A 27,125-nucleotide genomic window follows, 5' to 3' on the forward strand; every position below is an offset into this window, starting at 1 on the left:
TAGAAACTGTTATCTATATTAAAAATGGACTCACAGATCATAGCAGCAATCCTGTAAATTGTCTCAGAGGGGGGGCTGGCAGCAGGGGATGGAACAGTTATCCACCCCCTGTAGGGAGCAGGTCCTCGGGAAGATACCTGCTAATCAAACAGCTAAAATGCCTTTTGCTCGTTGATGTGGAATTAACTGTGTTTCCTCCTAAGCGTGTGGTCATTAAAAGTATTTGAAAGCAGCCGTAATCATTCTTCCTTTTCCTTTTTTTTAACCCTTGCAGCTGTCCCGTTCCCCCCCAGTCATCGGCTGACGGCTAAAGAGGTGTTCGACAGCGATGGGAAGCCCAAAGTGGATGTGCTGAAAGCACACCTAACCAAGGAGGGCCGCGTGGAGGAGGCGGTGGCCCTCAGGCTCATAGGAGAGGGGGCCACCATCCTGCGTGCAGAGAAGAACCTGCTGGACATCGAAGCCCCTGTGACAGGTCCGTCCTTCAACTTATTTCACTGTATCACCAGTAGGGTTGGGTAGCAAAATGCGGTTCCGATTTCGGATAACCCAATCACCAGAGTAGACTGAAAAAAAAAGTTGAAGTTACTTTTGGTTGGGCTGCATATATTAAAATCTGTTTTTTTACACCGCGTTCCAAATTATTGTGAAAATTATATTTTTCTCAGATTTTCCTAAATAGTCAATGCAAATGAGTCAGAATTATTTTCACCTGTCATCAACCGTTAGAGTATAATTCGAATTTTATTGAACAAACCTCCCAATGATTACAGTATTTTTTTCAAATGATTATGCACAACAGAGTTTCAAAACATTCTATAGGTTGTAAAGAACTAAAAATGGTCATTTCTTGAATTTGCAGCATTAGGAGGTCATATTTACTGAAATCAAAAGCTATTTCAATCAAAAACATCTTAACAGGCCAAGTTACACGTTAACATGGGACCCCTTCTTTGATATCACCTTCACAATTCTTGCATCTGTTGAACTTGTGAGTTTTTGGAGAGTTTCTGGTTGAATTTCTTTGCAGGATGTCAGAATAGCCTCCCAGAGCTGCTGTTTTGATGCGAACTGCCTCCCACCCTCATAGATCTTTTGCTTGAGGATGCTCCAAAGGCTCTCAATAGGGTCGGGGTCAGGGGAAGATGGGGGCCACACCGTGAGTTTCTCTCCTTTTATGCCCATAGCAGCCAATGACACAGAGGTATTCTTCGCAGCATGAGATGGTGCATTGTCATGCATGAAGATGATTTTACTACGGAAGGCACGGTTCTTCTTTTTGTACCACAGAAGAAAGCAGCCTTGTTGGGTGGCCATCCACCAACCATCCACTACTCCATCCATCTGGACCATCCAGGGTTGCATGGCACTCATCAGTAAACAAGACTTTGAAAATGAGTCTTCATGTATTTCTGAGCCAACTGCAACCGTTTCAGCTTGTGAGCATTGTGTAGGGGTGGCCGAATAGTAGATTTATGCACAATGCAAACCTCTGCAGGATCCTACACCTTGAGGTTCGCGGGACTCCAGAGGCACCAGCGGCTTCAAATACCTGTTTGCTGCTTTGTAATGGCATTTTAGCTCTGCTCTCCTAATCCGATGAATTTGTCTGGTAGAAACCTTCCTCATTATGCCTTTATCTGCACAAACCCGTCTGTACTCTGAGTCAGCCACCAATCTCTTCACAGTACGATAATCACGCTTACGTTTTCGTGAAATATCTAATGTTTTCATACCTTGTCCAAGATATTGCCCTATTTGACGCTTTTCGGCAGCAGAGAGATCGTTTTTGTTTCCCATATTGCTTGAAACCTGTGGCCTGCTTAATAATGTAGTTTTCCTTTGATTGGGCTCACCTGGCAAGCTAATTATCACAGGTGTCTGATATTGATTTCAATGATCCAAAGAGTCCTGAGACACAATATCATCCATGACTTTAATTGAAAAACTAAAAATGAAATGTTTATGACACTTAAATCCAATTTGCATAATAATTTGGAATGCGCGGTGTATGTTAATTTAAAGAAATTCCAAGTATATTCAATGACACTTAGTTAAACCAACATGAAGATTTAAAGTTAATATTAGGCTTGTTAATTTTCTAGCAATCCAAGCCATCCTCCTCACTTATCTACAGCATCTATCATAACATTTTTGCTTTGGTGCCTGCAATTTGAGTGTAACTGTTCCCCTTGTTCTGAATTGGTTTCTTGGCTTTCTCCGATGAAAGAAATATAAAAAAATGGTGAAAATGTTCTCTAAAAGTAATGTTTTCCTTCAGGAAAAGGGGCCTGATGTTTTCTGTTTTATGTATGTTATTGTATTTAGTAACAGATATAATAATCCTGGTTCGTGTGGTAGATTGCTATCATCCATTATTTTATTTCTGTTTCCAATTCAGCATCTTTGTACTGTTTACACTCCATGTCTTTTTTAATTCAAAAAGCAAAAACTTCAGGACCATTTAACAAATAAGACGATAAAATTAACTAAATTTATTACCTACGATAATCCACTTTTAGTGTTTGCGTGCATACATGGCCGAAGAAGCAAATGAGAAAGACCACCAAAGTGGAATGGTCCGAGCATGGGTCCAAATCATAATGAAATTGCATTATATAATATCCTAAAATAACTTGTGCAGACCAAACTCTTTTAATGATAACTTGCAGGGACTTGTGTGTGTGATTTTAAACACACCCTCTGGGTTTCTTGAAGACAGGACTGTACGCTTACATCATATAAACTTCATTTTCTTATTTAAGTGAGTCATTGTGCCTGCAGGTTACACGTGGAGCATGTTGTGTCTAGACACATTTATGTTATTTTGGGAAACACACAGCTTAAGTTGATCCAATTTGCCAAAACCAACTATCTTGAGTGACACTCGCTCAGTTGGCTGCTTCATGCATTAAAAGCTGTTTGAGAGGCTATTAAATACTTAGCTTTAATGCTAACCCTGGGAAAAAGTAATATGACTAAATTATTACTGCTAAGTATCTATTGCAACATTAAGCTTTTCTGTTATTTGTGGCTACTTATTCTTCACAAAATCGATTTATTTTTCGACTGGATTTCTCTCAGTTGAGCATCTCCTTCATGCGGTGCTCGCTGAAGGGACATGCTGTCGGTAGTAGCAGGCTGGTTCATGCATATGCACACATCCAGTGCATCTATTGTTGCCTTTCTTCCTGGTCAAGTGGCCGGTTCCTTCATTAGACTTTCTGATGAGGCTTCTTTGATGTTGTAGCAATCAGAAGCACAGACCTACTCAAAGGATCTATGGCAACCCATCATTTCCTAGTAATAATACTCAAAATCCAGTCTGGAGAGGCCTTTGCTCACATTTGGCAGACCTCGTGCATACCTAAATGTATAAATGCATCTTTTTTACTGAGGCCATTATTATAATAATAGAATATGTTGTCTGGTTGTTGAAGAGAGTGCAGCCTAACAGAAAGACCACCCTCCCATCATAGATAGAATCGGAGGATGAAACCCTCTTTATTAGTCACATATATGCACACAGCAGAGCACACACAGTGAAATTGGTCCTCTGCATTTAACCCATCCTAGTGCTAGGAGCAGTGGGCAGCTATTGTGCAGCGCCCGGGGAAATATAATCATAAGCCCTATCTGCTGTTCACATATGCAGGTAATTATCCAAGTAACTAAAAACAGTTCTATTGTGCTTAACCAGACGTCTTTATTTATCCATGTAAACAAATAACAGGCGTTCACAAATATTTTTGAGTGATTCATGTGCATGACAAAGTACCACAAAGCAGAGGGCTGAAAGGAAAATTCTGCACACCAGTGTGTATTCAAGGAAAATGATTACTAGCTCAAAATGAATGGTATTGATCTTTCAGTTTAAAAATAAACACCACTAAATAAGTTCATTTGCATAGCTATTTATACAAATGAAACACATATGCACGAAATAGGGAAAAAGCTGTGCTGGAGCAAGAAAGAAAATCTTGGTTTATTATATAAGATACACCTAAAGTTTAAATATATCCATTTGTATGATGTTAAACCGGGGAGTTAATCAGACATGTAAATGGATCACGATTTCCTGCCTTAAGCCTAAACACAATCTGGTTTCTTGTGTAAACACGCTCTAACGCTGACCTTCCGCTGTGGTCAGATTCTTCTTTTTTTTCAAATTCGGAGAAGCTCTGTTGCTTGATTTCATATTTCAGAACAGTTCCAACTATGCTTTCAGGCATTAAACCTCCATCCTTTGTTGTGTTACATAGAAACAGTGTTCTGTGGAGCTGTGTGTTTGTGTGCGTGCACTGAAGCGCTTCTTTCCCTCCCACTCAACACCCCTGCCTCAACCCCTCTCCCACTCAGTGTCCTCTTCAGCGAGGGTTTCTCTGCTGCGCGTGCTCGTGATCCTGCTGTGTTTCCCTCTCGTGCACCCGGACACCGCTCTCTATAAACATGTCTTTGTTTCTCTCCATACTCTTCCCTCCGTCTGCCATGTTTTTACCTCTGCATGCTTCTTTCGCTCTCCACGTTAGCACACCTGCTATTCCGACATGACACACGCTCAGCGAATTAGCGAGTAAATATTTATCATGGATGCAAAGCACCGTGTCATGTCGGCTCTCTCTCTCCCTCTCTCCGCTTCTCACATTCACATAGTCACTTCCTGGTTTGGCCAGATGGCAGGTGGGGGTTTTTTCGCGGAGGGAGGGTGTGTGTGTGTGTGTGTGTGTGTGTGTATGTGTGTGTTTGTGTGTGTGACGAAGCTGGGCTTAGGCCACTGAGTACAAGCTGCTACCATGGCCTTCACACACCCATCCATAAAGCTCCTACAGCCACATCGCCAAGCAACAGCCAGCTTTTACTCCGTTCATCACCTCAACCCTGTTTGTCTCTAACAAACAGGAGTGCAGTTTTTCAGGACATGTTGAGGTCTCCTGAAGAATCTGAAATGCTTTCAACCTCAGCTGTTTGCATTTCATCATATAAGATATTTCTTTTCAAATGTTTTCTTGGTGAAGGACCTTGACATGGAATTACTTGTGTACACTTTAAAAAGGTTGATAAGACCTTGATAACAATGGCAATTGTGTGCAGCAATTGGACCTTTCCAATAATAAGTCTTTATTTTTTATTTTATTTCTATAGCAACTTTCATACAATAAATGCAGTTCAAAGTGCTTCACAGTTGACAGAAAATGTATATCAAATAGAAAACAGTTACCAGTAAAAGACATGTAAAAATTACATTTAGATTAAAGGTACAATGATTCAACACACAATCAGGTGACATTGAGGAAGTGCTACAGAGAGCAGGAGTTTGCTTCCTTAAAGGCTCATTTGTAAAATATGTTTTGAGTTTTGTTTTAAAGATTCAAAACATAGGCAGTAATACAACAGCATTTCAATGAGAAATACACTAATGTGGATATTACAGCTAGATGGATAAAAGCTTATTGCAGATACAGCATTGTTGGTAAAATGTATCCTGGAACATGGATCGGTATCTACTTCATGAATCTAGCATTGTTGGTTTTCTTTTATGCTTCTAAGAAGAAAAATAAATCCAGAGCTCATAGCCATACAATACACAAGCTACTACAAAGGGGTGCTTCACTGTAAGGAAATCAGTGGTTTACGCCAACACAGTTAGTCAAAGTTGGTTGAGCTCTTCCTCTCAATCAGACATCGTCATTTATTGTTGCTGCTGTTGGGGAGATGGCAGCATGTTAAACGTCAAATCCAGTTTTGATGTTCATAACAGCAAGCTCCGCCTTTGCATAAACGCACTCTCCGCAGGATATACGCTCTCGAAAGAGTGCCGTCATAAAACCTGAGGTATTGTTATCAACGCGGTCTCAATCAAAACATGATCTGGCACAGTCTGCCTGGCCCGTGGATCTCTCTCGCTCAATGAGCCGGCCTTTGGAGTGGCCTGTGTAGGTTCTGAAGCCAGGTTGTGTAATGCCCACCGCCCACTCACTAGCTGCTGCCTGCTGATATGCTGCTACTCAGGGAGATCACTTTAGTGCACAGGCAGGAGATGGCCAGAACGAATTGTTTCTCACTCCAGATAATGTACTCCCACCCGCTCTTCTTATGTGGGCTCTGTGTGTTGTGTGACAAGAGGGAGGGAGGCAAAGCGTGTCTGTAGGTGTACTGGAGCACAGCGATGGATGACTGTGTGTTTACTGCGATAGAGCACAGCTAAAGGAGTGTGGCGTAGTAGCATTTCTGTTTTTCATCAAGCAGAATTAGGCGAATATATTCCCTGTAACTGTTACATCTGGTGTTCTGGGTCCGTGATTAAACCCCTTGGTGTCACCCCGCTGTTTTATTCACCAGCAAGTGACAGCTTTCCGAAAGGTCAGCTGGAGGAGCGAGCACTCCTCCCCCGCACAGTTTGCTGGACGTGTGCTTCAGGTTCTCCCTCCAGCAGACTCCTAAAAACATTAAAACATTGGTCATTTTCCTTCACTGAATCCTCCCAGTAATGGCTCTCTTGGTGGTCATCCCTTCAGACAGTATGGGAGCACAGTGTAATGTGAGGGGTGTTAAGGACCTCCCAGAGAAAGATGCCTGTTGCTTCCATCTGTGTGTTTGTTGTTGCCATAGGTGATGCTCGTAGAGGTCTTTTATCAGGTCAGCAGCAGCTTACGTGTTTTTTTTTTGTCTTTGACAGCAATTATTTCAAAATGGAGCACACAAGGTTGCATCAAAATGTGAAGTGTTGACAAGATGTGGAACAGATTGTGCTGTTTCACAAATAAGACCGTCTCCACTTCTTTGACGCTAACAGGAGCAAAACTAACCACCAACACTTCTGTCCGTCAGTATTTGACAGGAGCAGGTGGAGTTCGCTCTCTTTCTGTTAGCCGTTCATCATCTGTTGAAGGGATTTTATGAACCATCTCCATAGCAATAACCAGTCTTTTCTCAGTTATCTTTTGACATAAAGTCACATTCTTCAAAGCTAAGGTTAAGGTTAAGGATATGTCTGAATTGGGGATGTAATTTGTGATATAGTTATGAAAAAAACCATATATAGTCAGTATTTGAATTGTGTTGAAGAGCATAAGGATCAATGGCTGTTGGTTGGACAATAACAATGGAGGAGATAAGAATTTGGCAACTTTTTTGAATTGACTGTAATAAGGTGGTGTTGCAATAAAAGGTGATAAAGTAATATAAATTGCATCCTGACTTTGAGTTATACATTAACCCTAAATATGACTGACTAGGATGCAGAAAACATTGTCATTCTCTTTAATTGCTGTTAGTTTTATACTCATACCTTTGGGTTTTAATAAGCTTTAATTTGTCAGACAGATAATTTTTCTGCCCAATTAAGGCCTTATTTAAAAGTCACATTGGCTTTTACTTTAACCATATAAACCAGGTATTTGAAGCAAAGGGTAAAGTTATCCCAGCAAGCTATTTGAATATTTGTAGAGTACAGTTTATGAGGGCTACATTATCAACGCACTATAGCTACAAATTAAGTTTTCTTCATTTAAATATTGTTTGAGCCATATCTGTTCCAATTAACCAATTTTCAAGAAATCTTAAAACCAGTATAAAATAAAGCGCCGCTTCACGTTTGGAGCGCAGTAGCATTTGCTTGATTGCAAATGGACATCTTTCAAATCAGACAAAAAATAGCGAGGCTCCCTTTTTTGAAGTTGGTCCCGACTGTGGATTTAAAAGTTCCACAGTGTGGGTTTAATAAAAGACAAATGGTAAAGCGGAGGTTTACGATTCAGTCAAGGAGAGCTGATTCTCAGCGCTGCCTCACGAGGCTCGTAACTCGAGATAATTGCTCTCCAACGTTGTCCTCCAGCTCCCACTAATTGGGTATCTCTCTGAAAGACTTTTTCACAGGCTCCTATTGTAGTTCTTCCTGCTAGATACAGTTCACAGAGCAATACAAAGCTTCAGGAAAAAAGCTCTGTCCTTTTTTTAATTAGATTTCCATCTATTTGCCATGTTTTTAATTACTTAATTAGCCATTTGTTGGAAGAATAGATGTTGCGGCAGTTTGACATCAAACGTGGATGCTTATCATCGCTGCCTATGCCGTGACGTGATGTCGCTGATTGGTGTGGTTTATTACAGCTGTCAGGTGAAGAAGGTGACTTTTCAAACTTGTTTACTGAACCGGAAAGGCTGCAAGTCACTTATCGTGTTAGTTCTAATTGCTGTTTTGAGTTCTTCAAATGTCTTGCCATATGATGCTACAATACCAATGGAAGTCTTTGGTGTACTGTGTTTTAGACGACTTGTGACAATGAAATAATGCGCATTTTAACACGATGAAAAATGAAGGCTTGAAACCATCATTTAAAGCAAGAGAATAAACATTTTCAAAAGGTCCATCTCATGCTTGTTCGTGCATGGTAACTTTTTTTCTATTCATTTGAATGTGTCATCTGTACTCACCTAGTGAAATAGCGTCAGGTAAAGTTTCTGTAAGATTGAATGTGAAGAATTGACTTATCTCTCTTAAATACTGTTTGTGTTGAGCTTTCAGGTACTTCCTTGCATTTCCAAAACCAAAGCTCATGCCGAATGATGTGCGTTCAACATACAGCAGCGAAAGAAATTAAGAGACCTCTCCAAATTTGTCTTAAATCTTTATCAGCCATTCAAGTGTCTGCTGAATTCCAACACGGAGAAACAATGTCAGTAGTTTAGAGAATACAAAAAAAAGAAAAAAAAACATTTAACTCAAAGACATACCTATAAATTGTTAATGCTGAAGTGGTCTCTTAATTTTTTCCATCACAGGTCCATCATCAGGGCAGCACCAGGCCCACTTGGAGCCCTAAGCGAAATTTAGTCATTTCAATTATTACATAAAGGACCCACCAAATGGGATGCAAAATGAGCAGATTTGTCCCTCCATAAAGAAAAGCTCCAGGTGAAGCCGACCTCTTGAACCAACCTTTATAGTGTCGACAAAATTGACCCCAGGCCTTTAAATCAGTTCACCTCCGCGCACCCTGTCAGTCTCCGGCAGCTAAGCAGCAAATCTCCGGCAGCCTCTGCGCCCCTCGTCCCCCCCAGAGAGTACCGGAGCACAGGGTCACATCGGTCCAGGTCAAGTGATTTGCGCTTCCCGGTTTCTTACGTGGATGGGTTTATCCCAGAACAGTCCCTCGATGCTCTTTAACAGCTGCTGCAGCGCCGTTAGTATCCGTACAGGAGGGACATGACACCAGCAATATCCTGGATTCAACCTCGAGGGGAGTAACAGACTGTCAGTGCTGTTAGAAAAAAGGGAAAGTGCTCTCAGCAATTATCTGTTTATCGCTGTGACAAGCAGATTTGTAATCACGGTTAACCGGGAGAGATGGAAAGCTTTCCAGTTGTTTCAGCCATTGAAGTTTGAGTGTTTTTGGCAATGAAAGGTGTTACAGTTGAAACACCTCAAGGTTGTAGAGAGGCTGAATGAGGATGCTGTGGAAAAGTGAGGTATGAAAATACACACTTGAGCCAGTTATGGTTATGGTTATGGTTCTTTTCATTTTGAAGTGAAGACGGTGAACTAAAATATATTTTTGATGAGATTTAAGGCGAGAAATGGAACAAACCTGGATCCATATTTGCAGTGAGTGCTTGTTAATCCCATGCCTGGTTATTCACAATAATGCTTCCATCTTTCTTTGAATGAAATAGATTCGGATTAAATGCCCCATTTCAGTGAACATTGAGTAAAGAAATGCTTGTCCTATTTTGTCCAAAGCAACATTGTGTTTCATGTTGTTCTCAGGTCTGTTCTTTGCATAATTTCCTGCAGTAAGCGTGGGCTGTGGAGCTGTCAGGGAACAGTGGTCCGTCTAAAACGCTGCCTTTTTTCAGCCTCAAATGAGCACTTTATACAAATAAAATTCACATTGTTAAATAAATAACCTGATTTAAAATGAACTACCAGATGTCGTAAATAGTTATTCCAGCATAGTTCACATGTGTACGACATGGGATGTGAAGCATTTTTATCTTCTAACATCTGACTGCAAATATGGAAATAAGCAAATACTCCCTCCAAGCTGTCATGTCTGGTAAAAATTGTGATCCTGATGTGCTTTCTGTTTCTCGTCCCAGTGTGCGGAGACATCCATGGGCAGTTCTTTGACCTGATGAAGCTGTTTGAAGTCGGAGGATCACCAGCATCCACGCGCTACCTTTTCCTGGGGGACTACGTTGACAGAGGGTATTTCAGTATTGAAGTGAGTATTTGTTTCTGTCCTCACGAGGGCCTAATCAACTGTGACACACTGTGTTTATTAATAGCTTCCTCTGAGCGGAGATCAAATCAGGCTGCACATATTGCGAGTGGTGACGGGCTTTTGTAATAACTTCAAATGGAGCTGCACGGATAGCAAATGTCACGGTGTATCTGAGGGTTATATGGACAGCGATTTTTAATATAAAGAATGATACGTATATTTAATCTGTGGCTGCAGGTTAGAATTTACTTAGATATGCATTTGCAGCCGTCTCCTCGCCTATACTTTTATTAATAAAATATATTGTAATGGAGTGTGCCTGTCCTCTGATGATTCCTCTGAAGCATTGTCATCTCTTGCAGAAAGCCACAAAAGGTCCCGCATGAATGTTTCATTAAAAGCAGAATATCTTGTACTCTGATATTGACTTGACTTCATGTTTCCGGTGTAATTCAAGGATGACGAGCTAACCGATCCTCTTTGTGCTTCTCTGTTTCAGTGTGTGCTGTACTTGTGGGCCTTAAAGATCCTTTACCCCAAAACACTGTTTTTGCTGCGTGGGAATCATGAATGTAGACATTTAACAGAGTATTTCACATTTAAGCAGGAATGTAAGTAATGCTTTGGCACTTTCTTACCCTTTTGATCTCAATTGAGTGTAAGCGAGGGGAAGGGGAAGCGAGTTATTCTTTCTAAAAGCTGTTTATTATGCATCCCGTTAAGCCTCCAACCTCAGACGCTCTCTTAAAAGCGCCCTCTGGCCTGCTGTGGGATTCACTCACTCTTACCCTTTTCGATATTTACACGTCAGAATTTTTTTCTGTTAGACTCAGACGGAGGAGGCAGAAAAAGGACACAAAAGAGCTGTGAAATTGTACCGTTTTTAAAAAATGTGTTCGGGAAGTTTTTTGGCACTTTGGGGAGCTTTCCCTCCCAGTCTAGCACACTGCCCCGATGTATGAGAGTGGCGTTGTTTGACTTGGCATGCTCTCCTCTCCCTGCCCTGTTTCCCCCCATGACAGGTAGAATTAAGTATTCAGAGCGGGTGTATGACGCATGTATGGACGCCTTCGACTGCCTTCCCCTGGCTGCACTTATGAACCAGCAGTTCCTGTGTGTACACGGAGGGCTGTCTCCAGAAATCACAAATCTTGACGACATCAGGAAAGTATGTGTCTGATTCGAGACCATTTAATCTTTAATTTCATTAAATGACAGGCCGTGTGTGTTATTAGAAGTATCCATTAATGGAATACTTTACCCACAAAATGACCATTTCTTTATTAGTTTCTCACTTATTTTTTATTTGAAGGGCTTTTGGCATCCAATAATGCATGTTATTTAGTTTATTCATATTCTGGGTAAAAAACATGTTCCCATTTTGAACAAAGTACATGAATGGGCAAACTAAGTCAATAAATAAAATGTAAGAAAACATTATTTTTCTTGCTTGCTTTCACCATGGATAAAGAACCAATACATGTAGATGAATTAATTGTAATTCCCCATGGAGGCATGTAAGAAAATAAAGTTTTCTTCAAGAACTCTAGGTAGCATGAAGTTATTAACTGATATTTAATACTTTGTGGGTGAAGTACCCCCTTAATGGCTTTTTAAATACTATTGAAACTTCCTGTCCGCCTCATATATTTGCTGCATTTGTTCAAAGTAAATGAGGGAAAGAACTGTGTTAGATTTAGCATGATGTGCCGTGAAAATAACAATCATAGTCGCAGTGTATGAAGTGATTCCCCCAGATGTGTCTCAGGACGTACACACGAGGGAATGTAAGCACCGGGTCGGCTCCTCACTCTGATTAAACAATGTTCAAGAGTCCGATCCTGCTCTCTATCTAATTCAATCATTCCAAATGGGTTTTGTGGCTGCAATCAGAGGGCATGCATAATAGAATTTGCTCTATTGAAGTGTCCATCACGCTGCCCGGCCGGTAATCCACTAGCTTTTGTTCAAGAAAGACCTATCCTCATCTGAAGGCCAAGTCATTTACATTATGTTAAAGCCTTCTAGGTACTGAGTATGCAGAATCCCCGTGTCATTTCCCAGTGAAAGAGGCTGACAGGAGTCCTGACTTCTTCTTCCACAGCTAGACAGATTCAAAGAGCCCCCGGCATACGGTCCGATGTGCGATCTGCTGTGGTCCGACCCCCTGGAGGACTTTGGGAACGAGAAGAGCCAAGAGCATTTCACACACAACACGGTGCGAGGCTGCTCCTACTTCTACAGGCGAGTCTCCTGCAATTACAGAGTTTTATCACTTTTCTGTGTTGTTGATTTTCTTTGGAACATTTCATAAAGGATTCCAGCCAACAGCCGGATGGATAACAGCTTATATTTATGTTTTATTGTATCAAAAATCGGCCGCAATCTTCAATCTTTATGACTCAAATTCAGCCAACATGTAGTTTTATATTGGGCACTTGAATTCAAAACATAATAGTAGTATATTTTAAAGAGTATGTATACTACTTTTAGGAAAACAAGAAATTCTTCCTCTCATTACTTTGGCTTTCTGTGGAAACCTCATTGCTGCAGCGATCTTCAATACAATGAATTATTTCGATGGTTGAAAATGTGAGCTTGAAGACAAGAAGGCGATAAAGTACTTTAGTAATCACAAACCAGACTGGAAAATAAAAGCATCATCTGGTCAAAGAGTTGATAAATCAAGAATCCTTGCTGCCAAATTTCCATTTTGCATCCCTTTTTGTTTTCTTACCCCTGCTATTCCTCATCCCCGAGAAGAGAGATGTGCTTTAGAGGAGTCCTTGAGTCTCCTCCTAATACTGACTCTTCTGTTTATGTAATCCACACTACCTTCAATTGAGCTGAGTAACTGAACAAGCAGAGGAAATGCTGGGAGCAGGCTGCTCACACTGTCACAAAATGTAATGAACTGGCACATTACCGCGAGGCACAGTCCTCTCTAAATGTGCTCGGCGCTCCCTCCGCTCATTATGGCCGAAGCAGTTCTTACTTCACCTCGAGCAGGCCGCCAGAAACTCCTGCTCTGCGTTTTCCTTTTTAATAACAGGTGTTTCATAACCATTAATAGTATTTTAATGTCCACGCTTAGAAAATCCATCACACTGCAGATCCACAACAGGCTCTTTATTTTTGTATCACTTAACCCAAAGAGAAATGTTATGCAATGTGGCCTTTTTACCTCAGACTGATACGTCTGTTAGCATTTTACCTTCGTCCTGGTCAGGCTTCTGCCATTTTTGCTCCAAATTCCTCTGCAGCCTTGTTTTCATCAGTGTCCCTCACTCCGTCTGCCCCGCGGCATGGTCACTAATTGGCATCACACTGGCATTCAGGATTTACGAGCGTGTTTAAGCCAGACTGAGAGAGAGCCATTCCTCAACTCCCCCTCCCCAAAAACCATCCGCCTCTTTGTTGCTTCTGTCTTGCAGCAACCAATAATTTCCCCCTGCGCCGTAGGCACGCTCGTAACTCTTTTACAAATGCAACTCAGGCATGAAATTGCACATGTTTCGAATGTGGTTGCTTTTATTTTAGCCTCCCCTCAGCAACACACATGAATCGGCCTCGAGTGATTTTCCCTGCATCTTTTTCATTATTCAAGCTATCGATATTCAACAAAAATGAAAACCTTTAACTTTTAACATAACATGCTACTTTGATTAAGTGATTTCTTGCACAACTCCTCGTGTTGTCCAAGAAGCTAATTAACATCTGCGCCCTGTTGTCGGACAGATGGAAGCCGCACTAAACTCAGAAAAGCAAACTAGGCCAAAAACGTATCTTGTCTGCCGAATGGCTCCATATGGCGTTTATCTACATCTGCTGCAGGAAATCAAGTGAGAAATAAAACATGTATTCCTTATTTCTTCCCCCCTGAAAAACTCGTTGCATTTTTAATTCCCTCCTTGACAAACGCTCCCTCCTTTCCTCATCGCTCCCAGCAGATGTTTGTTGTGAGTGTTCTCATGTCTACATGATCCAACATTGGTAATGAACCTTTCCTTTTCAGTCTCCCATAATGGTTTCTCACACTTAGAATAATATACGGCTGCAGCAAAGCATGCTATTTGACTATGTATACAATAGCAGGCCAGTCAAATTAAGGGCCATTTACTTACAGCATATAACACTTTATTACAGGCATGCCCCCGCATTAGGAGCAATACAGCGCCCATAATAGTTTACCCTGTCGATCAAACTTCAGCTAGTATCAAGAAACCTCAGTGTTTATTGTGTAGATTTCAGAGACAGAATAATGTCTGTAATGTAATGTAAAAAGCAATTTAAATCTTTGGTTTTATTGCAGAAGAAAAATAAATCTCCCAGTACTTCCCCCGAGAGGTCGGAAGCCTCAATGTATAGTTTGCTTTTGATTGCTGCATGTGGGAGTTGCTCATTGTTGCACTCTGGTTTTGCAGGGGCGTCGAGCTAGGATTACAGAACTTAATACAAAATCATACCTCTTTTTGAACAAACACAATATACGGCGTGAGTGTTTGTTTCTTCATTTACATTTGAGAAATGCAAGAAAGGTGCAATGTATAGGAAAGAAAAGTGCCTCTCTAAGGGCTTGAAAAGTGGCCATTGTTTAGGCAGCATATGAAAGGAAATATCCACAATAATGTAATATCCACATTCTGCGCGTGTCTGTCAATCATTTTAGACATGGAGGTAAGTTCTCCAAACAAAATATGCGTCCTTACAACAAATGATATTCCTAAAACAATGTCACACATCAAGTCAGCAAAACTAATCTGGAAAAAGAAACAAAAAAAAAGTATAATAAGTTCAAATATTCATAAACACTATCAGTAACAGATTAGGGGCATACACACACGGGACATCGTTTAAATTAAGAAGGAATTCAACACAAATATGAGCTATTGGTTGGTCAGAAGGAGTGACTTTAGGGCTTTTAGACTGCTATGAAGAGGAGTAAAAAACAATTTAAAGGATGAGAACAACCCTTGGTAAAAAGACAGATTTATAATGGAGGTTCTCTAAAATGTAATCCCTATTTCTGTAAAAGTTACACGGTGACTTTTATTTTATTCAGCTAAAAATCCTGAGATGAAACTGCAAAAACAACAAGAATTTTTGCCCCCATTATTGTCGCTAAAAAAGTCCTCCCACACTCACTAAGTGTTGCAGATGTAATGCAAAGGTGCCAGTCATTCATTATGAGCCGTCACTCACTCCGTTCATTCCACAGCATCCCACGATCCAAAAACCCTGGACCCACTGAGGTTTTAATCATGTTTGTTCCCAAAAACAAACAAAAAATCATTGTATTGAAGCCGTTTGAATCGTGACTTGTCTTCAGTTGAGGAGATTTTACTTAATAAATAACCTTGAATTTAAGGAACACTCTGAAACCATATTGCAGTTTGATATTTGGCAGTAAAGCTTTGAGTTGTTCTGCTCACAGACTGAAAAGATCAGCATGAGTATAAATGTGCTTTAACACTCCCCAGTGATCGCCTTATGACTTGAAGAAACAGTCTGCTCCGGATGATGTGTCACTTGTCATTTTTTGAGTTTTATTCCCAAATACAATCCTCTATTTGAGCCGGATCACATCTACTCCTCTTTCAGTTTGAAAGCTTGGTTAAAAGTTAGGCATGCTATTGAATATATGAGTCAACGTAACTTTGCTGGCAACATCTTTTAAGACCTGTTTTAAATTTAAAGTTTGAAATTGATACAAAGCCTTCCCTTGGAGCCAGGTGTTCAAGGTAACGGCCACAGATGGTTTGAGAATACATTCAGCCTGAGCCATGTGTTGGATATTTACTGTTTCTCCGACCACAATCCATAAAACCTATGACTTATTTAGTTATTTCTATCGATGTTTCTTCTGGATCTTGCCGGGATTTTTCTTGACTCATGACTAAACCTAAATGTTTCTCCTTTTATTCTACAGCTACCCTGCAGTCTGTGACTTTCTACAACACAATAACTTATTATCCGTCATCCGGGCCCATGAAGCGCAGGATGCTGGGTGAGTTTTTATTCTGTCTGCTCCCATCACACCGTCAGTGAGTCAGGGTATTAGGCTGAAAGCTTCCCCGGTGCGCTGTGTGTTTGCTCGCACCTGTCTGGAGAGCCGCTTCGCTGCAGTGTGAACTTTTGAGAGAAGTCGTGTTGATCCAAGAAATTAAAATGTATCCAGCATTAGGGGTTAGTCAGCCAGATGTGATACTAAGACAATGATCCAAGAAGTAAGGTTTAATAAGGTTGCTTCTGTTGTGTCCCTATACTGCATATCCAGTTTTTAAAGAGGACATATTCTGCTGCTTTCAGGTTTACATTTTGTGCATCTACTGTGACATGTTCAAAAAGCTCTTTATTTTCTCACACTGCCTGTGCTGCAGCACCTCCTTTCACCCTCTGTCTGAAACCAGAGCCCAGTCTGCTCTGATTGGTTAGCTGGCTGTTCATCGACGGCTTAGAGATGTCCCGCCCCCTTAGCCTATAGCATACAATGTTTTGAAGCGCTAGCCAATAGAAGAGCAAATGTTAAATAGTGATGTCATTATGTTACAGAAGAAAAACAATGGAGGCGTTTCAGGCAGGGGGGGGGAATCCCTCTAGAGGCAACTACGGGATTTTAGCCTTTGCTGACCATGTACATGCACAAACAGCTATATAACACACTCCAGGGAAAGGGCAGAAAAGCACAATAGGGCCCCTTTAATAGGAACTTTGGACCTCATCTGCAGGATCAGGTCTAGATATGTTCATGATTGCAGTGCATGTGTAAAACTTTACTCTCAACTCAACCACCACCAGGCTGCTCGTATATTATTCATCACGGTTCACCCTGGATGTTTGATAAAGGCTCTTTAAAAGTTTTTGGGCAGGAGGGTGGATATGTCTCTGATCTCCCTTCGAGCCAGGTTAAGGTTGTTTACAGTTGCCCCCCCCCCAGAGCATTGGTCACATGGGACATGGTCTCAGGTGAGATTTCTGCCCCAAGACAGCTTAGCCAACTATGTTTTCTCTGCATCTTTTTTATAAAATCCCTATAAATAGATGTTCAAATCATCCAAGTCAGTACAGTTTACCTAAAGGCTCTGACCCATTTCAAATTCAAAGCAGGGTATTTGGACACAGCAAGGCAGATCAGGGTTTGAGGGCATGCTTAACCTGTAACTCAGAGATTTACTCTCCTGAGGAGATGCCAAGCTGCCCCCCCTGGCTGATGCATCAAGAAAAACACAATGACATTTGCTAATCCTCTCCCCTGGGTTAAATGGTTTCACTAATGCTCACTTCTGCTCTCTACCAGATATCGCATGTACAGAAAGAGTCAGACCACTGGCTTCCCGTCCCTTATCACCATCTTCTCCGCACCTAACTACCTAGATGTCTACAACAACAAAGGTAAGGAGAAGGAGGCTATCAATCTTTCAGTGGTTCATAACATGAATGCCACAGTGTCACAACACCAACATGTGGCCTCGGGCTTACATTCACACACAGGTAACTCCTGGCTGGAGAATGCTGTTTGTGATTTATTGCTCTATTATTTTAGTAACGTTAGTGCTGCACACTTCATCAGAATGTTATCTCAGTAAGAACAACATACAGGTAACAGTTGTGAATACTTCTGAAGTATTGTGGAGCTGCAGAGATAGACCTGTTTATTATATTTAAAAGGTTTAAATCAACCATTACCACTTTCCCATTGTACACAACATTTTGGTCCCAGTGTTGTCCTTGTTCAGTGATAAATCTGGACACTGCAGCAGTGATTTTGCTCAGGTCACTGCAGTGATGAAGCGGGGCAGAATAGAAATGGCCCGGTGCCGGTTGACTTGGCTCCTGGTGTCGTCCTGCGCTGTGCTTCGGTGCCCACGCAGCAAGATAGGCTTGCCTTTGTGCTGTGAGTCAGCACTTTCCCCCAGAGAACAGACAGTATATGCTTTGGTTGTGGGGGCATGTTTGGATGGAGGCGGCGGTGGGCAAACCACAGGAAATGGAAATGGGAAGGAAAGAGTGATGGTGATGGTGCACGCTGTGTTGCAATTGCTCTTGTGATGAAATGCCGTGCAGAGCTTCATACTGCAGTGCTGCTGCTGGGACGTGTTACCATCCTGTTTACTGCTGGCCCATTTGCAGGTGTGTTTCTTTGAGCTGAAATTAGCTTGCATCAGTTTGCTCTTTCCCCTGCCTGCATGCTTCCCTGTACAATAAGGAGAGTCAAGAAACAGCGTGGCAGTTTGCCCGTCTGGATGATGGTGTATTATTAGGACCCCATTTGTTCCATGCCAACTAATCTTCCGAGGGCCCACAGTCAACACAAAACAAACAAACAAACAAAGAGATGTCAAGCGCTTTTTTACTTCTGGCAGCCAATTGCCTGGCAAATGATTTGCACCTCTCGAGCTCAATATGGAACAGTCAAGAGTATCTGAAATGATTTGGCCTGCACACTGCTGCCACAACTGGCTGACCTTCACTTGCCTCCCAGAGCAAGAGTGGTTATCTGAAAGAGAAAGATTAGTCTGTGTTTGTTTTCAGAACTGACTTCATTTACGCACACAGATACGTCTTACCTGGCAGGACTACATGTTCTTTATTTCTCCCCTCCTTCACTGTCCGTCTGAAAACGAGACTCACTTTTCTCTTGTCATAAAGCGGCCAGACTCTTGGCTTAACAGGCAAATATAAAAGCTGGGAAAAAAACTCCAAAGCAAATAAACATCCCTCTTTCCAGAGGCTTGTATGTTAAATCCCCTAAAACTCCAACAAGTTGTGGTTATGTAATTACTCGGTTCCCAATTCACTTTATCAATCATCTGTTTGATGTGCTTTCCACCCGCAGTTGCACAATTCCCTGGAACAGGCCCGGCTATCAGTCCTGTTGATGCTCTTCTAATCAGTCATGTGGGTGGGGTTCAATGGTGGAAGCAGAGCTCTGTAATGAATTGGTCTGCTCTTAGCTTCATGCCGGGCCGGGTGCCCACTGAGCATGTCCCGTGATTGATGGCCAATCGAGTTGCAACATAAATCTTAAAGAGGACGGAGGAGGCGTCAGCAGGGTCCCATCAATATAGCGCTGGGAGTTGGCCAGATTAACCAATGAGACCTGAGGGGGGGTGTCAGAGCGGAGGAGGCGCAGGATATGTACGAGGCTTCACAGACAGGCAGGGCAAAACTCCCCCCCAGCAGACGTAAATTGAACTTGTCGCTGAGTCAGAATGATCAACACGTGACTGATGCTCAGGGTTGTGATTTGTATAAAGACTAAGTCCAGCTTCAGGGATGCCAACTACCCCTCCTTACTTACCAAACTATTGGCTTTGCATTAAGGGTCAGGTGCTGAGCGGCTGTCTGTCGCAGCTGTAGCCCCGCTCGCTGCCCCTCCTGATCCATTAAATGAAAACGCAGCAGCAGTGATTTAGCAGTGTTTACTGTTTGAGTCCTGAAGTGTCTGCAGTGTGTAGAGGAGTGTGGAGATTGCTTGCAGTTTTGTATTAATGGAATGTTTTCGGCTGCGTCATTATCATCTGGACACAAAAAGACAACAACTGAATCCTAACGGCCTATAGTGGATGGGATAAAGGCTGGAATACTGAACTGCTAAGGTTTTTATTACACCCCACAGACAATAAAGGATCGGCTCGGTTAGATCCATCTCACACCTGTTAACCCTTTCTAGGCCTGTCTGGATTAGAAGGAGCCGCTAGTCACGTAATGACAATAGTTGGTCCACCTTAAAGAACAGTCCACTTTGAGCTAGCTTGAGGAGGAGTTGACGCTAGCTTCAGGGCTAACACTCTACAATTTAATCAGCAGGCTGGGGTCTTTCAAAAGAAGATAAATGTGCTGCTGCAAAGACAAGGGGTCCAGACATCGCAGGACTTTTTTCCTGCCTGTGTTCATGTGCTAGGTCGTCGAGAAATTAAGGGTGATTTCAAGAGAAAGGAAATGGAGTGGTATGATTGGCTCCTGGCCCTGCCACTGGAATAAATATCAGGATGTAAGAGCGGGCGGTGATGACGCCAGTGCAGCAGGGAATTCAGTTTTCCCCCTGGTCACGAGTGCCAGCCAGAAGAGAGTGTCCCGTGCTGCAGATGCCTTCCCATCTGTTATCACCGGGCTTCCCTTCAATTTCCTGTAAACAAGGTTCAGTTACAAAACTTGCTTGCTTATGCTTCACATAAGAAAAATTGACGGCGTAATATCACGTGAGAAATGTTGTTTCTTACCAACTGGGATTGAAACCCTATCACAGTTTATCATGATCAGTTTTATTCGTTGTTATTACGATTTACTAACATACAATATTGAGCAATATCCATTCAAGGTCCCTATACGATATAATAACTAGTGTCTGGATTATTGATTGGGACCGTGACAAGCTCTACAAATAATAAGCCATCCTTTGATTTACAAAACATAAGCAGGACGAAGATAAAAGGACCATGAGCAGCAGTTAAAAACTCCAGGAAAAAGATATTTTGAGTACCTTGAGTTCAGATTTGTTTTCAATCCATTATCAGGGTACCCGCGAGGTCTTAAAAACGTGAAAAAGTCTTAAATTTAGTATTCGTAAATTAAGGCCTTGAAAAGGTATTGAATTTTGTTCACAGGTCTTAAATTTTGTTCAAAAAGTCTTAATTTTCATCCACCTCCTTATTTGATACGGCGCCACAACATGTATTTTTTTGTTCGTTGTTACAGCGAATCTTAGAACACCCAAACGTTGCATTTTAGTAGGTTACATCCTAAATATCAGGCAACCTGTACCGATTCATTGTAAACTGATTGAGACGCTGACACCCCCCTCTGCATTGCATTGTGTTCTCTTTGGTACAGTCTTTGAGTTCGCGCGAAGTGAAATCCGAAAAAAATGTGTTGACATTAAAGTAGGCTACTCTATTTGCTAGAGATGGGCAAATGTCGGTTCAATCCGTCGTGGGTACACGACCCTAAGTATAACTGGGTTCAGCCTGTGCCAGGGAATGTGTGGGAGGCACAGTGTACTTTATGCAGAAAAACCTTCAAACTTGGGACCATGGGGCATATAGCCTTGAACTCCCATATGAAGAGTGCTAAGCACACAAAATTGGTTGAAGTGCGTTCGAGCCAGGCACCGATAGCAACTTTCTGTGTGCCACCTTCAGTGCAGTCTACCTCCGTGGCTAGCGCTACACCACTGCAGCAGGTACCACTGTCAGGGTTACTGTGCGGGTCAACACCAACTCTGCAGGCAGAGGTAATATGGACTCTTAGGACAGTATACGAACACCACTCCTACTCCTCCAATGAGGGCATCACCGATGTATTCAAATGCATGTTCCCTGACTCTCAAATCGCGGCAACATTTTCATGCGGGAGCAACAAGACAGCGTATCTTACGAAGTTCGGTCTCGTCCCTTTTATCAGTAAGGAGCTCACCGAGCAGGTAAACCAGGCTGTTGGTTTTGTGCCAATGTTGGACGAAAGCCTCAACAAAAGCACAAAAACCAAACAGCTTGACATCCATCTCCGCTACTGGGACGGTGACCGTGTTCGATCACGATATTTTGGCTCGCAGTTCATGGGCCATGCAAAGGCGGTGGACCTTCTCAGTAATTTCAAGGTAAGTTGCTACAGATAACATTTCTGAAGAATACTTAATAAAAGATAATTCAATATGTAATCTAAAGGTAAAACAGGGATGTTTTGAAATTAAAGTCCATATAGGCAGAGCATATCCGTGCTACAGTGAGGCTCTGCACAAGAGATAAGCTAGGCTACTTTATGAAATGTAAACAGGGCTGTTCAATTATTCCCATGCTAACTTCAGAGCCCGCGCTAATGCGCTACTGCCATCTAGAGGAAATCGTTTTTGTCAATATTGAGTCATCACGTTTTCTTAGTTGCTTACCGTGCATTACCTAGATAAGAATTGCGATTCTTAAAACAACTGAGCTGAACAAGTTATTAGCAATTTGTCTAGTATAGTTTTGTTAGTAACTTTTCACACAGTCTGGCAACAAACTGCAGGAATAGCAGTACTGTGGAATAATGAATAGGCCTTCTATAATCTTACACAGTAATATGTAGTCTATTACTGTTAAGACTGACAAAATGTAAAACAAATAAAAAAATCTGTTGCCCTTTCATATGAAAATGTATATAGTGTAAACTGTTATATCAGCAACTTGTTCAATCCAATATTCCCCTACCCAAAGCATGATACAAATGGTTATAGAGCACTTTTATATTGTATGACAGAATACTGCAAAGGTGTTTGAATTTTGTTTCTGATATTTCTTGTAGGAGTGTTTACGTGACCTTGATTTGAGGAGGATGGTCTCTTTGTCCATGGACGGACCCAACGTCAATTGGCGTTTTCTTGAGATGCTGCAGACGGAGCATGCTGAGCATTTTGGGGGTGCCCAGTTGGTTGTAGTGGGAAGTTGTGGGCTACACACTCTACATAATGCTGTCAAATGTGGATTCACTGAGTGGCATATGGAGAAGTTCTTAAGAGCTCTTCATACTATTTTTCACAATGTGCCAGCAAGAAGGGAGGATTTTTGCAATCTTACAAAGTCCAAAACCTTTGCTTTGCCTTTCTGTGGTCACCGCTGGATCGAGAACCTCCCAGTAGTGCAGAGAGCCATTGAGATCTGGCCTGACATGAAGAAATATGTTGATGCTGTTACAACCAAGAAGCTCCCAAACCCTGGAACGTCTTCTTATGACACCATCGAGGTGGCAACCAAAGACCCTCTTATTTTGGCAAAGCTGCATTTTTTCATGGCAGTTTCACGAAGTGTGACACCCTTCTTGACAAAGTATCAAACGGATGAACCTATGCTTCCATTCTTTGCCAATGACTTGGCTGAATTACTGAAGGTAAGCTGAATCTTTTAAGTGAATCTGTGTGAATATATGTCTTTTTATTTAACATCATCTCTTTTCATTACAATAAGACTACTGCTGGTTGATTTGGGCCAATATGTGACCACAGACTACATCTATATAATCAATTTCAAATAGCTCAAGTGTATTGTGACAATGATGCTACTGTGTCCCAAAGACATTTTCATTCTCGGATATGTTTTCCCTGTTTTGTAGAATTTGCTGAGGCGATTCATCAAGCGAGAGCTACTGACTGATGTCACACCTCAGCACTTGGTACGGCTTGATGTCACTGACAAGCAGTCGAGGGTGCATCCAAAGGCAGTGGACATCGGCATTGGTGCAGAGACTGCCATAAAGGTATTCTGGAAATAATCATGGCCGACAAGTAGGCGTTTCACAAAATTGCAATTTGGTGGTTAAAGGGAAAGAGCAAGGAGAGTTGTGTTGTAAACAGTTGTGTTGTAATCAGGGACAGTTCACTTCAGCTAGTCCTTATTCATCCTTAGGAACTCCAACAGCGGAGTAAATCCTCAGAGGAACTTTCCATCCTACATTTTCAAAACCAATGCATGGAGTGTCTATCCAAAATGGTCCAGAAGATTCAGGAGAGGAGCCCTTTGAAGTTTCCGATTGTTAGACAATTAACTTGTCTGAACCCAGCCTTTATGTACAGCAACCCTGAACTGTGTCAGAAACAGATGAAGAGCATAGTCAGGAAGTTTCTACAAGACAGACAGTTGGATGGAGGAGTTGCTGCTGGTACATATTCATACATTATTTTATTGATGAGGTCTAAACATAAGCATACAATTTACTAATGTAATACCTGTACGTAAGGGATAAAGAACATCATGGTATTCTTGTATCAAAAAATACTGCATGTTCAAAGTGGTAGCACAGGCGTTACACCTCAAAGTGCATTATTTGTTTTATCTACGAATGCAGTTCGTTATCCTGATTATGCCATTGTTGTCATGCCATTATAAGTTAGAATAATGCTGTGCAGTGCATAGCACTAAGTGTATTGTAACACTCTTTAATGTGACAGTTCATTGAAGCTTCCCAATGCGGCCGATGGTCAAAAAATAGGAACTACGTAATAAGAATCATAACATAATGCATATGCTAACACAGCACAATAGGACATTAGATCAAGCAGTCGTATGAATAATAATATATTACTGATATTGTAGCTATACATTTATTTGAATGCTCTTTCATCCACTCTTCTTAGGTGATCTGATCACCCAGAAGTTCTCAGAGATGCTGTCCCTGGAGGTCCGAACTGAAGAATTTCAGTCCTTCCAGCCATTCAAGAAAAGACTGGATGTCTTTCTAAGTAACATCATCAGTGAGACCTACCCACAACTTTGGTCCTTTATCCAGAAGCTTCTACTTCTATCACACGGGCAGGCAACAGTTGAGCGGGGCTTTTCGGTGAACAAAGAAATTGAAACTGCTAACATTCACGAAGACACCGTTGTAGCGCAGAGAATCGTCTGTGACTACATCTCTCTCCATGGAGGGGTTACCAAGGTCCCCCTCACGCCAGCCCTGCTTTCCTCGGTCTCATCTTCCAGAGCAAGATATAGAATTCATCTTGAGACGGAGAGAAAAAAGAGAGAATCTCAAGCAGAGTCAGAAAAACGAAAGGCCATTGAGGAGAACCTGGAGCAACTGAGAAAGCACAGAAGATCCATCAAGGAGGTAGCCGAACATCTGCTCAGGGATGCTGATAAGTTGGCAGACCAGGCTGAAGCCAAGCAAGCAGGCAGCAAGATGGCGGAGCTAATAGCAAAATCGAATGCCTTTAGAAGGAGCCACAAGGAAAAGATGGCTGAACTCATTAAACTGGACGAACAGATTGCTGCCAAAAGAGCTGAGCTCCAAAAGCTGTAGGATCTATTGAAATGCACACAGGCACACCCACAGACGAATGCAGGCACACGCACACACAAACACACACACACACGTACACCCCTCACAGTTATTGTTTTAAATTATTCTGTCTTAGGACTTAAATACAGTGTAGATTGCAACAACCGCACACAGGCACACCCACAGACGAATGCAGGCACACGCACACACAAACACACACACACGTACACCCCTCACAGTTATTGTTTTAAATGGTTCTTAAATTAATGACTTAAATACAGTGTAGACAGGCTGTAGGTTACTTTGGGAAAAAACATCCATACAAAGGCGCACCCACAGACGTGTGCATGTGCATACATGCACTCCTCACACAGTTATTGTGTTTAAATATGGTGAATGTTATGTTGAAGCAGATCTTTGAAAGCTGTTGTCCTCAGAGCATATTGTTCATTAAAGTTATTTATTTGATTGATCGATTGATTGATTGATTGATTTTCAATTTTTTCATTAATACGCATACCAGGGAAGGTGCGACGTTGGTCTTAAATTTTATTGAAAGTGGTCTTAAAAAGGTCTTAAAAAGTCTTAAATTTAAGACTAAAAATCCTGGGGGAACCCTGATTATGATCTTCTAGTAAAAAAAAAAAAATCTTTTGAATCAAAGCTTCCTTCATCCATTGATTTTAAAAGCCTGAGAGGACATTCAAAGCTGCGAATAAAGCCAGTAAGTAGAACATCAGTTACAATTTTTTTCTGACTCTAAAACCAAAATAATTCAATTCTAAAAACAACCTGTTCTCATCCTGACTCTACAGTGTCCTGTGCGACTGCAAATGCTCTCATTGATCTATTAACTGGAAATGAATTGTACAACTGCACTACATTCAGTCCCTACTATCCGCGCATCAGATGTAAGTAGAGCACTGAGAGCAATGAGGTCTAAAGGGCCGGCCTGGAATACTAATCCAGAGGAACCTGATACCGAGGCTTCAGACAGATCTGCAGTCAGCAGGAAGCGTCAGGGCAGGACGCTGGGAATCTCCCCCTCCTCTCAAAGCAGATTTAACAGCTGTTACCGGGGAAACCGACTCAAGGCACTCCCTCATGAATAATGAATGAGCGGGCGTAGCCTCCAGTAGCCTCAGCCACCCTGAACAGGAGCAGCAGAGACACCTAGTGGCCGCCATGCAGTGTTAGACCAGTGGTGGAATGTAATAATGTACTCTTCTGTACTTTTAGGTAAAAAGGAGTCCTTTTACTTGTAATGGAGTATTTTTTAATTTTCCCTATGCTAGTTTTACTTGAGTAATAAATCTGAGTACTTCTTCCCTCTTTGGACTCCTCTTCAAGAAACATGACTATGCATATAATAGTGAATTTGTACTAAAGCGTATTTTAGAGCAGGGAAGCGCTTGTCACAGCCTGCATGTTTAATAAAGTACCCCTAAAAATGTGCTCCTAGAGCTGGACCAACATGTTTTGTTTTGGGTTTTTTTCATGTGTGTGTTTGTGCGTGTGTGTTCCTTTAAAGGGAATCCGGTTTGAAGGAGGTACGACGGGGGGCTGACCTTCTCCCCCGCTCTGCTTTTTTTTCCCTTCAAGCTTCCATCGCTGCATTCAATCAAGTGCCTGGACCAATGTTTATGCAGAATGTGGTGTTTATGCAACGCCTGCCCACGCGTACGACTGCTTTCATGCACGCCAACACACACGCACAAACACCCACAGCCTCGTCTGAGGGGAGTGTGTCAGAGAAACACAATGCTGCACTTATTGGACGTGATAATACAATTACTAAAATACATAGTTTATGGATGTTTGGTGGACAGTTAACAAGTCAATTTAAGAGCTGTTATTTGTGTTTAATACTGAGGCATTTGTTCCTTACTTGAGTTTTTCCATTGTCTGCTACTCAACTTCATCTCAGGGGGACATATTGTGCTTTTAACTGGAAAATACAAAACCGACATAAAATAAGTTATCTTGTAATTAGATTAAGGTACAATTTCCCTACGCAGCAGAAGAACTATATGTTGTAAAAAAATAAGAAAATATATTTTTTTAAAACTGCAAGCTGAAACATTAAGGGGATAAACTCAGTAATACATAAAGAATTATGATTCAGTAATATAGCATACATTATTCTGAAAT

At 41.7% G+C, this 27,125-nt stretch overlaps 2 protein-coding genes across 6 annotated transcripts in view; both read left to right on the forward strand.

The window, feature by feature from the left end:
• Positions 1–27,125, forward strand: part of LOC134875902 (protein phosphatase 3 catalytic subunit alpha) — a 66,678-nt gene that overhangs the window by 23,962 nt on the left and 15,591 nt on the right. For all 4 annotated transcript variants that reach the window (XM_063900635.1, XM_063900637.1, XM_063900636.1 and 1 more), the window contains exons 2-8: positions 275–475; positions 10,099–10,223; positions 10,723–10,834; positions 11,246–11,391; positions 12,328–12,467; positions 16,153–16,230; positions 17,521–17,615. In XM_063900635.1, the coding sequence (XP_063756705.1) occupies positions 275–475; positions 10,099–10,223; positions 10,723–10,834; positions 11,246–11,391; positions 12,328–12,467; positions 16,153–16,230; positions 17,521–17,615 (897 nt within the window). The remainder of the gene's footprint in view (positions 1–274; positions 476–10,098; positions 10,224–10,722; positions 10,835–11,245; positions 11,392–12,327; positions 12,468–16,152; positions 16,231–17,520; positions 17,616–27,125) is intronic.
• LOC134875631 (uncharacterized) lies at positions 20,760–25,443 on the forward strand. 2 transcript variants are annotated; one of them, XM_063900204.1, is made up of 6 exons: positions 20,760–21,822; positions 22,506–23,087; positions 23,310–23,453; positions 23,603–23,855; positions 24,331–25,016; positions 25,149–25,443. In XM_063900204.1, exons 1-5 carry the CDS (start codon positions 21,130–21,132, stop codon positions 24,993–24,995), a joined length of 2,337 nt encoding a protein of 778 aa, XP_063756274.1. In that variant the 5' UTR covers positions 20,760–21,129; the 3' UTR covers positions 24,996–25,016; positions 25,149–25,443. The 2 variants fall into 2 exon arrangements, 1 of the variants encoding a protein (XP_063756274.1); XR_010167251.1 differs by lacking the exons at positions 20,760–21,822; positions 22,506–23,087; positions 23,603–23,855 and having other exon boundaries at positions 23,151–23,453; positions 24,331–25,443.

This window comes from Eleginops maclovinus, chromosome 14 (assembly GCF_036324505.1).
Source record: "Eleginops maclovinus isolate JMC-PN-2008 ecotype Puerto Natales chromosome 14, JC_Emac_rtc_rv5, whole genome shotgun sequence".
NCBI classification, from domain to species: Eukaryota; Metazoa; Chordata; class Actinopteri; order Perciformes; family Eleginopidae; genus Eleginops; species Eleginops maclovinus.